The 12,060-nt window shown below is 42.8% G+C and overlaps 1 protein-coding gene across 1 annotated transcript in view; it reads right to left on the bottom strand.

The window, feature by feature from the left end:
- DIP2B (disco interacting protein 2 homolog B) overlaps positions 1-12,060 on the bottom strand; it is a 70,774-nt gene that overhangs the window by 29,498 nt on the left and 29,216 nt on the right. The window contains exons 2-5 of the mRNA XM_074165024.1: positions 10,805-10,876; positions 3,746-3,895; positions 2,252-2,377; positions 327-539 (exon numbers count right to left, since the gene is read on the bottom strand). Coding sequence (XP_074021125.1) covers positions 327-539; positions 2,252-2,377; positions 3,746-3,895; positions 10,805-10,876 — 561 coding nt within the window. The remainder of the gene's footprint in view (positions 1-326; positions 540-2,251; positions 2,378-3,745; positions 3,896-10,804; positions 10,877-12,060) is intronic.

Here is a 12,060-nt window from a genome sequence, read left to right as displayed (position 1 = left end):
GTACACGCAGTAGCCTCAAACAGCCGCAGATGTAAGCGCCACAGTTCACAGAAAGTCGTGCCTGCTGAGCCTGTCGATGCCGGCACCGCACCCCACAGTCTCTTCTGCTTCGATAAGCTCCTGCTCCCCGCTTCCCCTTTTGCAACCAACTCAGTATTTGAAATTCTTAAGGTAAAAAAAAATTGTGCAACTCCAACAAATCCCAGTAAGTTCCATCAAAACTAACTAAACTCTCGATCCGAATTTCCCTTACGCAACGGACAACTCCAGCTTTATTAATACAGTCTAAACTTGAAGCAATTTTTCTGTTCATACTCATCTCCTACCTATTCGAGTATTGGCAAATACATCAGCTAGTGACCCACTGGTCCCTTTGCCTTCTCCATGGGAAAGTGTAGAAGATGCTGATGAAGATGTGGATGACCCCTGAATAGATCGGTTGATCCAAGACTCAGCATTCTGTAAGCTCTGATGCAATGCAGCAGAAAGAGCAGCTTGGCGCCTTAGCGACCCCTCATCCTCGGATGCGGAAGACGTGTCTGTGTGGAAGCAGAAAAGAAAATCTAGCTGCTTAGGGAAAAGCACATCGCTCTGAACATGCTCTCTTTCCAATTCACATCTCAATGCCACAGGCATGTCATACGAAGATTTTTTTTCCACAGGCTGCGTCAAACAAGGTTACATTGGCCAAACCAGCAGTTAATGCAGAGCTCTCCAGTGTCAACACATTTACCCTGGTGTTTTGCCCCTGTTTAAAGCACACACAAGATTCACCTCCTCAGTCAAACACCCTTCCCCTGGATCCTCCAAGTTTATTGACTTATCTCTCATTACTTTTCCATTCATATTCCATAATATCAGATGCTGTATTGCCTAACTTTGGTAATTCTGAAATGGAAAGTGAGGGGTCAGTATCACTGTCAAAACTGGAAGTTCACAGGCACAAAGCAGAATGCAGGCATCGAGAAACAAAAGTGCCAAGGCCACCCGCAGAAAATGCTTTTGTCTGGGATTCTAAATGGATCCCTTTCAATTGCAGAAAATAAACAATAAATCCACCCCAAAACAAAATAAAAAAAGAGAAAACTGGAACAAGGAACTGCATTTCCGAGAGAACAGATCTCACCTACCCTAAAGCTGTGACCTAATTATTTATCATGAAGAACGAACTCATTACTTGGTATCTGAAGTTGTACAGTGCTACGTATAAACATTCCGTTTGGCTTTGGCCTAAAATTTAGGTGTTCTTCAAAGTGATTGCCCATCTATATTCTAGTTGTAAATTGAACTATGAAATCACGTTCTACCCACTTGCCAAAGGAGAACGCAGTCACGAGCTGAAGAAAAAACTGATTCCAGACACACCGTAAGCGCTGCCCTTTCCTTGTGTCGTACCCACAGCTCAGAATGTGCTGTTCTCCTGGACAAGTTTGTACAAAGCTGAGAGCCAAGCAGACACCGGGAACATGCATCAGCCCCCAGGAGAAAGGAAAAGAAAAAAGGAAGTATGAAAAAAAAAAAAAAAAAAAAAAAAGGTGAAAATAGTTGTGAGAGAGTCAGCCTAGCAGAGCTGGCTCAGAGATATGAATTCACAATGAGAGAGGAATCCATGATCTTCAGATGACTCCACCAACCCAAATGACTGTGATGCTTTTGCACAATGAGAGACAACATAAAAGTCACTGCCAAAAATTATGCATATTCATCTTTAAGCCAGTGCATATAGGTGCTTGAAAACAGGGAGCTTTATTATTATCTGATGCACATGCACCGTAATAGCACCACGGTATCCGAGGCGTTTTGCTGCAGCCGTTACATGGAAGGAAAAGCCCCGCAAGTCGTGGAATCCCACGGGAGCCCCTCCAAGGTCCTTGCCCAGAAACGTAGAGCGCTGCAAATCCTTGTCCTGCATGTTGAGTATTAAACCTTAACAAAATCAAAACGTGAATTATGCAACTGAAACAGGTGTGAGGGAAGCGAAAGAAGCAGCCTGAGCCCAGGACGCCCGCTCGGCTCTTGCCAATGGATTCGTTACAAGTTCCCAGAAGAGGACTTATTTTCACAGCCCTCCCAGCAGCTCCATGAAAACCAGCAGCTGCTGCAACGGAGCAGCAGAGCTCCGGGAAGAAGAGCCACCTACGAATGTGCTGAAGAGCTGGAATATTGTGACAATTGCAGCCTCTTGATTTGGAAACTGTCACTAACGTGTGCCTGCGCATCCACACAGCCACGCGCACAGCCACAGCCTAACCTGGGGGAGTGCAGGCGTCAGCGGGAGACTGAACAAACGTCGAGCGTCGTTTTGTTGGCATCGGCAGGGCCATCTTCTGTTCTTTGTGCTTTGCCAGCGCTGCCTGAACCGCTTCCGTGTGGATATCTGCAAAATGCAAGTTTTGCAACAGTAAAGGAGGAAGAAACACACACACACGGCTTACACACATGCAACTAGCACTAGCTGGCAAGATGTATGCAATCCCCCTCTTCACAGCACCTTCCCAAACAGCTACATTTTGCTGTCTCATGAGTAACGTTTCCTCTTTTTTTTTTTTTTTTTAAAACAGGGAATCTAACTGAGGTTTCTAAAGTTAGCAAGCTATACAGCAAGGACAGGCTTTTTAGTCTGGAATGTTCTGGATTAGTCACTATATTCTTGTGTCTCCAGCAACTTCTATAGAAACTCCAGCCCCACCAGATTGTTCCCCTCAACCAAAGACTATTTTAAAATATGTCTGTGTGTAATTTAAAATATGCAGGAAAGCTAACACCGTATACAGCCCCAGGGGCAACTCTCATCTCTAAACTGACAAACTCTGAGCCAGTTGTCTGATTTTGGTAAAACCTTACGTTCAAAAACCTGAACGGATGCAGATTTCATGTAAATCTTGAAAGTTACTAACTGGGGCTGTAAATACGTGCTGGCTAGTAACTGGAACAGGGTAGGACGCGAGGCTTCCATCCCTCTGCAAACATCCTGAACTCTTTCAAAGGAAGACACATCACTGGCGATGAGAAGACAATTTATTAAAAAACTACTACAACAAGGAAGAACTCATCTATGTGAATTTCTCAGATTAATGTATTTCAATTGTGCTTTTCTATAAACCAGAGAACTGGGCTCTTCTAATGCTTTATGAAATGGTGGTACATGATAGCAGCGTTACTGGAAAAGGAATATTTGATACACTTTATTTGCCCCTCTGGAGAAGAAAACCTAAATCTTGTTAATGCAATGTCAAAAACAAAACCAAGTGGAAAGAAAAAAATAGGTGCCGCCACCTTCCCCTTTCCTTAAGCGGAGCAGGGAATCAGCAGGGCGCAGTCAGCCATTCCTGCTGCTCTCGGGAAGCGCTTTGAGCACAGAGGGAAAGCCAGCTCTCACTCTCCAAGCTGCCAGAGCAGATACACACAGCAATCACCAGCGCCAGGAACCAAAACCTGTCCCTTCACTGAATCTGCTTACCTACAGACATGGTTAAAAAAGGCTTTCCGTTCTGTGAGCGACACACATTGAATAGGTGCATTTAAGCCAGAAAATCAAGGTTGCAAAAAATAATTTGCTCTTTTCTCCTTAGCATTCTCTTTGATTCAGCAGCTGCAGTCCTACTACTCTGAGGTTCCTTTATAGAGAATGACCAAGGTAGGAGTTCCCATCAGTGGATGAATCATAAGCTTGACTCCTTGAGAGGACACGTACTTTCTCCCTCATTAACAGGAATCCCAGGTGAACTCTTGCCCCAGCCCTTACCGGATCGATACCGTTCATCTCTGGCACCCCCGGAGCGAGCTCGGTGAAATTTGGATGAGGATGATGATGAGGATGATGATGCTGAGGCTGGAGTTGCAGATGGAACGGGCATCTGAGTTTTGGATTCCTTCTGTAATGCTGGATCAATCCCTGGAAAAGAGTCCACAATCCTCTGAGAGCAGGAAATAAAAGTAGCCTTTTTTGATCATATTTTTCCCTTTCATCATATAGTTACAGGATTTCCCCCCCCCCTTCTTTTTTTTGGTAGTCAAGTGGATCTAATTAGTCTGTTAACACGTGTCCAGTTATACCCTAATCAGTTAAGATACACCTGTCTATTCTTTGACCTTAAGAGTAAGAGTTTTTTCCCCAATTTTTTCTTTTTAAGGCGTTGTTAGGCATTTGAAGACACAATTTATATTAAGTCTGAAGCAAGTGACATAAAACACAATTTCACATAATTTAAGTAACCTATCAGTGACAAAGGGAGATGAAGTCACCTTTAAAGAATTCGTTACAAAATACAAAAGCAAAGGTAAAATCCAGATAAATCTTGGCAGATGAAATAGTAGATAAGGCAGGTCTAATCCCTCAACAGGGCCATTTGCAACAAATGCCAATGATTTGGTATCTGTACAGTTCGCTCGCTATTTTGCCCTGTTTCCAGTGGGAGCAGGACTGCACCATACTCTCATTATTGCATTAAGATGGAAGAGAATTAGCAGTTTAACTTGTAGGCAACTGCTTTTAGAGTTGGTAGACATCTACATCAGCCTCCCTGTAGACATCGCTGCTACGGGCACAATGAGTAAAGGGGTCTGACTGATGCAACAAGTCATTATCCCAGATTAAGTCTGAGCTGTGAAGAAGAGAAAACCTGTAGAAAAATACGTTGAGAGGCTGGGACCGTTACTGAGTGTTCCCCTGCCCAGTGCACATTACTGACAGGAAAACCAGTAATATACCAGTGGCAAGAGCCTTTGCTGTTCACATCAATTACAAAACCAGAGGTCTCTAGTTGTCCACATTCTGGCTCCTTCCAGCGTGTCAAGAGGGGAGTGGCTTTATCATCCTGGAAAAGTTTGGTTTTCCCCATGTACACAGGGAGCTAAACAGATAAACTGATAAAAAATTATCATTTTATATCATTCAGCAAGGGACACCAGGAATCGTTGCTACTGGAGTTTCAATTCTGAAATGAATTGTGCATCACTGGGAACTTTTTGAAAACTAAAGGTCATAGAGCTGTAATTACCTCCAGGTTGTCACCTGAAGTCATGCAAAAAGAAGAGCAATTGTGTCATCTAAATATGCGCTGCTTATGAATTCTCACAAACTACCAAAGGATTAGAAAAATGAAGAGGAAACCACAAAACCTGGAGTCCCATTCCAGTTATACTACTTTCTTAGTATGTGGTTTTAGGTAAACAACTCAAGGCAAGTGCCTCGAGCTCAGAGAACTCACAATACCAGCAAATCACACCCAACGAGTTACAGAAGTCTTCAACCACCTCCCGCACCTTCCAACATCTTGAAGTGCAGAATATTAATTGAACATTACAGCAAACTAACTATCCACTTGGCCCAGCATGATATGCTTTGGAAGAAGAAAAAAAAATTATCAAGAATATGGGGGCAACGCACTCCTGGAAGAAGTTGTCTCTTAACCCCTGGCGTTGCTATTTGGCCTGGGAACCTTTTCAAAACTTTTCATCGCTTCCTCAAATTTTCAGTAGTTTCATTTGCGAGATCAACATTCAATGGATACAAGCTACAGAGCTTACATATTGACGATTCTTTAAACTACCACGGCAAAAAAAATTAGAACCTTTCTTTCTAGTCACAAAGAAGATCTCCTGCTAGCCAGAAATTCTCAAGCCATATTAGGGGGACAAATCCCAATTTTCACCGGTATTTTTTGGATATCATAACATGTAACACAGAGTTCTGTATTCAATTATCGAAACAACCATCACCTGAACAAAGACGCAGCACAAAAAGTAGAATGGAAAAGGAAAAGAGACTTCTGGGGTTCAGGTGCAGGACCTGGTAACTGGAAGACCCGAACTTCGGAGCAAGATTTTCAATTCAAAACCTCCATTTACCCACATCCAACAGAATCAGTGTTTGTGTCACTCCTGTCGTTCTGGAACACATTTCATTGATAACTCGTTTAACATCTTTGTAGCATATATTTGCCTTCCTCAAAAATGAGAGAGTCTTATTTCAATCCAAAGACAAGAGAACTTCACAGCCGGAGAAGAAAAGCTTAATGTTTTCTGTTCATTTGAGTATTTACGAATTCAAGTACCCACTAGATGTCAGCAGCAGATTTAGCGCTATTTTAAATGAATTATTAAACTCATACTCAGTTCCCTCTTATAAGTCTTGCAAAAGCATCTCATCTGCTCTGCAGGGCATCACAAGGCAAACACGACATTCCATTTACAAAGGGATCAAACGTGTCTGTAAGTGACATGACACACCAAGAGCCAGCTCTTTGTTTAAATATTTTGCTATGACATAGTAAGATGTTACAGTAGCCTAACAAAGCATTCAAGCAGATGAGGGAAAAAGTGTGCAGCTCCAGTAAATCACACAGGGTTATACAACAAAGCAACACAAGAGAGCTGAGCCGGCAGGTGACAGGTGACTTATTTACCATTCCCTTTACAAGAATCCTGCCAGAGCTGCAGCTTCTGCTGCAGGATCCGAATCTACAGGGACAGGAAAAAGAAACTATTTTAGATTTGCTTTTGGAAGATGGTATGGATTTTTAAATTGCTCTTAGTTTTTAAGCAGAACTGACTGCTTTGCGATGCCTCCGTTTTGTTGAAGGAAGAGGTTTAAAGATTTAGAGCTTTTGTTCATAAAAAGATCCTTAGATTAAAAGGGTCATTATAAGCATCACGTATGATCAACGAGGATAAATGTTTACATTAATAACAAGGACACTAAGTGCCGGATTCATCTGTCAGAAGAAAAGCAGCAGGCAAACCTGTTATTCTGCTGGTTTGCATACAGAATTAACAGAAGTGCTAGTGTTGGACTGGCTGTTCCTCAGAACAAGATGGTTTTTCAAGCTACGTGCTTGTAAAAATCACATCAATAACACACACAAGTATCCAGGGATTCCAAGTCCTCCTGAAGAGCACTTCCAGGACACAGGGGCTTGGCACGACGGCCGCTGGCTGCCAGCCCCGAGAACCCACCACGTGTAGGAGATTGAGAGATGTTTCTGCAGGAGTCACAGCACCTTAACGCTGCCTTGTACAAGGCATGAAGGAAGGATCCAGGCGCTCCACTGATTTAGTCCTGGATATTATTTCAAAGACGGAGAAATTTATTTCCTAGATAAGCTTTATTTGAAATTGCGATACTCCTCAGACTGGATAAGGAAGAAAATAATTCCCCATTTGTGGCAGCTGCAAGTCAGATCTTGTAAATGGGTGAAACTCTCTCAACTACACTAAGCTGGGGCGCGTGCGCATGATTTACAGGTTTAGACAAAGCTGTTTAATCGCTGGTTACTGCTCCACATTAGCTCCCTTTTGAAATAACATGATGCTGAAAGACAGAGGAGAAAAAGGGAAAAAAAGCAAAACTTTACTAGAGTAGAGTTCTGCTGGCTTATTGGCAGCCCACACCACATGGGGCGGCAGGAAGGACTCTCCCGAGACAGGAAATACACGACAGCCCATTCGGGAAGCAAAGAAGAAAGGTCTCTTTTCCAAAGTGCCATGATTTCAAAGAAATGAAACACTAAAGTAACAGAATCTATGATGTTTCCACCTTGTGCTATCCGTGAATAACATGAAGCAGAAAAAACAAGAAAACACACATTAACAACGAAAAGTCACAGACCAATTAAATTAGCTTCAAATGTTATCAATCTCAACAGGTTTTTGAGCGTATTTATTCCTGTCTTCCAACACCTCTCCCTGAGGTACTGGAATACAACAAACATCGGATCACATCCCTCCTACCTTTCCAATAAAAGCAGCAAGTACGCCAACAGTCTCTTTGCTTGTTTAAAATTTTTAATTTTTTCCATTTTTTTTCATCATCATCAGAATAGAAACAGGAGCAAGACACTCTAGCAGTTACATAAAAAGGTTCTAACAGTGAATCAGTGCTTAATGAATATAATTTCCTTTACACGTTAGCAGAGGAACCGAATGCGTTATCTTAAATAGCAAGAGAACGTACTCTGCCAACAGTCTGTGTGCAAGGGCTGCTAATTTTGGCAGAAGGCATTCCTGCGTCTGCATTGTTTGAGCTGAAAAGTTGTAAATGCCTTTCCAGATTTGCAGCAACTAATAAGGGCAGGAGCTCTTTCCCTACGCAGACGTTGGCCTGTAGTCTGGAGCAAAAACCAGTTTTAAGAGGTGGTGAGTTGCTTACAGTGCCTCTCAGTAGCAGAGCAGTTCATCTGTCCATCCAAAAAGCGTTTTACAAAAAAATGGTATTATATTGCATCTTTTGAAATAGGTATAAAAATATTTGGTCCTCACAAAGGACTCTGAGGGTGACCTGAAAACGCCAGCATTACTCCAACCAAAGCCCGTCTCAGAGCAGTGAGGCCCAGCCCGCTCCAGAGGCGAGCCAGGGCTCAGCTCCCGTTAGAGACCATCGGAAGGCAGCAGGGACGGGGACAGCGGGACAGCCGGCTCCTCTGCGCAGGAGGTTAGTCAGGGCTATGACACGGGGTAACCGTGCCTGCCCCCACTGTCTGGTCCCCGCGACAGTGACACGGGCAGATCACTCACAGCCTGGGAAGCTGCTCCAAACTCTCCCTCGGAGCCCTTCCGTGCAGCACCAGCACTTACCAGGGGAGCCACGACTCCGGGATCCCAGCCCCATCGCCTCAGCGAGTTCTATTTACAAAAATGGATGTTGCGCCAGGAAAACATGTATCTTTAGGTAATTAACATTGTTGCCTTAACTCTAAAGTAATGAGGCAAGCTCCCAGAGGCAATGTGAATGGAGCACAGATTTAGCAATAAGAATCTCCTAAATTATAATGCTGACATGCCCCGACATGTCATCAGACCTACCTTCGCCTCATTTCCCATCGATGAAACGCAGACAATACATTTGCTAACATCAGGAAGGTGCTTTGAGAAATGTAATGCACTAAATGCCAGGAGTAAATTTTTTTTTTTTTTTTTGGTTATGGACTAAATTAATTTTCTGCTCATTAACAAGGTGACCTGATTCTGAATCCCTCATGCGGGATTTTTACAACAGGAGATTCCCAGATATAGGAGCAGCTGGATGTAAGATATATAAAAAGCTGGAGGGCTGAGCCAGAACGGCAGCAAAATGCTATCTTAATTGGTGACCTCCTATCAGCCTGTGTCTCTTCCTGAACTTCGGCTCATTCTCCAGCCTTGAAAAGCGTGACAATTAAAATAGCAGGGCCACAGACAGTTTTGCCAAACACTTTTTTTTTTTCCCTCCTAATTAAACAACATTTTCTGAAACAAACCAAACGTGCAAAGGCATGAGGGGCGCAAGATCATGTCGTCAGATGAAAAGCAGCTCGTAGAGCTTCAGCCTCCACCGGACTCCAGGACAAAAGCACGTCTGCCAAGGAGGATATGAAAGGAGCCCACGTTTCCTTCTAAGGCTCAAGATCTCCCCTGGTACACACATTGGACTGAGAGATTGTAAAACCTGCTTAACAAATATCTACTTATAAAGACCATGAAGAGGGATTAGTCAGGTGTATTACTTTTTGGTTTCTTTAAAAAACAGAAACTGATTTGATTTGAAACTAGTTGTCAGTGATTTCTGTCAGACCCTGGTTCAGGGAGGCAGTCCTCAGAGCTGCTTGTAACAAAATCTCAAATTTGAAGGCTAAAAAAGCATTTCTGCTTGCCTTGCTACCTTCAGTATGTTAGCTCAGACAGAATACACCCTTCTTTTGTTTATAAAGCACCCACTATGGCAGTAAATCTTGGACAAGAGAACAGGCACCAGCTCCTGTTGAATACGAAGCAAAACGAAGCAGAGGAACAGCGGGGATGGAGGGGAGCGGGAACACAACCATCAGGTGTTTGGAGCCGCAGAGCCCAGAAGCTGCCGCGGGAGAGTGGCAGAGTCCTTCTGTGCTCCTCAAGCAATTGCCTGAATTGAACTCCTGTAACTTCAGCAGAAATACACCCATACGATCTTTCCCCAACAGATGCAGTGACGATGGTCAATAAATGCACTTTTAGCCTTCATTCTCTTCTTAACCTTTCTGGCAGTAGTTCAGTCTCAGTAAATGCCAGTAAGTTCAGTCACGACTGCCTGTCATACCCATTCCCTCCCCAAACTGCTCAGAGCCAGACACATTACTTTTTAATGGTTAAGCAGCTCAGCTTATCAGTAGTGCAATTATTTTGGGTAAGCATCCCCATAATAATTATTAGGCATACTTTCAGCCATGTCCTTCAGTTTACAATTATATATAATTATCCTATATACAATCAGCTCTACTGCTAAGGATCTTTGAACCAAAAGAAACAGATGTAAACAAAGTACATGAATTCAGCTACTCTGGTAAAATAAACCAACAAATTATGAAAATTGTAATGTTTCTCCAACAAGGAATTAAGATACAGCACAGACCAACTCTGCAGTTACGCCATTTTTAAGGAGGTTTCCTTCCTCAAGAAGAATTCTTGAGGACCTCACACTTCACGATCGATTCAAAGCCCTCGAGTTCTCAGCTGACAAGGGAGCAGGATGTGATTTACATATGGGAGAGAGAAAGACAGGGCATAAGAAGTGTCGAAATACACAGCACTCTACAGAGGCCCACCAAACAGCTCTGGACCTACCAGGAATCCCTCAAACTCAATATGAACAAGCAAACTAGAGGCAAAATGCTGCCGTGGCATCCATGCAGTCTCCACAGTGTAATTATCAGACAGCCAAGGAAACACATACGAAACAGAATAGCTCAGAGTTGGCAAGTGAAATCTCAGTGCTCCGCTCCACAGTCGATCCACAGATCCCTTTAGTGTCAAGGCCATGCAAAATTCTTATGGCACCTAAACAAGTACCCACCTTGGGTTTGTGGAAGATACGGCGCCAGCAGCTTTGCTCTCTTCTTCTCATACCCCTTTTGTGTGATGTCCCCTAAAACCAAGAAAAGAAAATTAATTTCACTGTGTCCTCACTTTTCAGTTTGAGGGCTGTTTGCTTTTCTTTTCAGCAACATGAAGGTTTCACCTGAACACAACAATGCACATGCTGAAGAAAACCTGAACCCAAATATATGTGAGTACATTATGATTTCAAAGCCTCCATGTTACAGAACTTCTGTAGTTTCCCTTGGGATCTGAGATATACACTATACACTATTTAAATGCAATGATTTGAATGAGAAGACCTATCTAAATGGAATATCAAAGCAACGAAAACCTAAAAAGGGAAACTCAGAGTGCACGAAAATATTCTGTAACCACAAAGCCAACCTAAGCTAATGAAATAGAATAATTCCCAAACAACAGGGCAAAGGGAAAGTGCAAATTCAGAGCCTCATCTTAAACTAATGAAATTGAGAACCACTTTTAGCAAATAAAGTGAGCACACTGCAGGAGCTGTTTAGGGCACCTCTGAAAACTGAGGCAAGGATGAACGGAGTCAACTTCTAGATTACCACCCAGCAAGCACACCCTAGGAACCAGAAAAGCAGACTTTTAATCATGTCTATTTGATATTCAGTGAAAGCAAGCTAGGGGCTTTTTGGGTGGATTTTTTTTTTTAACCTAGTAGTAGTTGTAATTCCACTGTGTGCCTACTGGTAGAAGCATGCAGAAGATAGATACTTGAGCTCCACAGAAGCAAAAACTCCAAAAGAGAACAAGTATTAGTAAACTTTTGCCTTTTAAAAAACCTAGGTTTTAAAAACCAGGTTTTAAAAACTTGTCTGATCCTGGAGACGTACCATCTGGCTGCTGTCTTTTGTTTTAATTTCTCACATTACATCAGAACCACAAGAAAGACTGGAACCTTGGAGGGATTAAAACAAAAGCCCTGCAGCATTTCAAGCCTTTTTGTAGCCTGACCTGCACTTGTAACCCCTTATCTCTTGGGGCCGAAAGATTGGAAGTGATCAAACACACAGGAATAAGAAAAGAGAATTATTTGGTATTACTTCTCAAGTTAAATTAAGCCCATATTTATATTACAACAAGAGACCAGTGATTGCAAATGGCATGTTTTCTTTGCCCTGAGCCTGATTATTGTAAGGCACCAGAGTATTAGAGGCTGAGCAGCACAGGGCACTGTGTTTGCTGCCGCACAGCATCCTTCTGCCA

Source organism: Numenius arquata, chromosome 29 (assembly GCF_964106895.1).
Source record: "Numenius arquata chromosome 29, bNumArq3.hap1.1, whole genome shotgun sequence".
Lineage (NCBI taxonomy): Eukaryota > Metazoa > Chordata > Aves > Charadriiformes > Scolopacidae > Numenius > Numenius arquata.
This window is presented reverse-complemented; position numbering and strand designations above follow the sequence as displayed.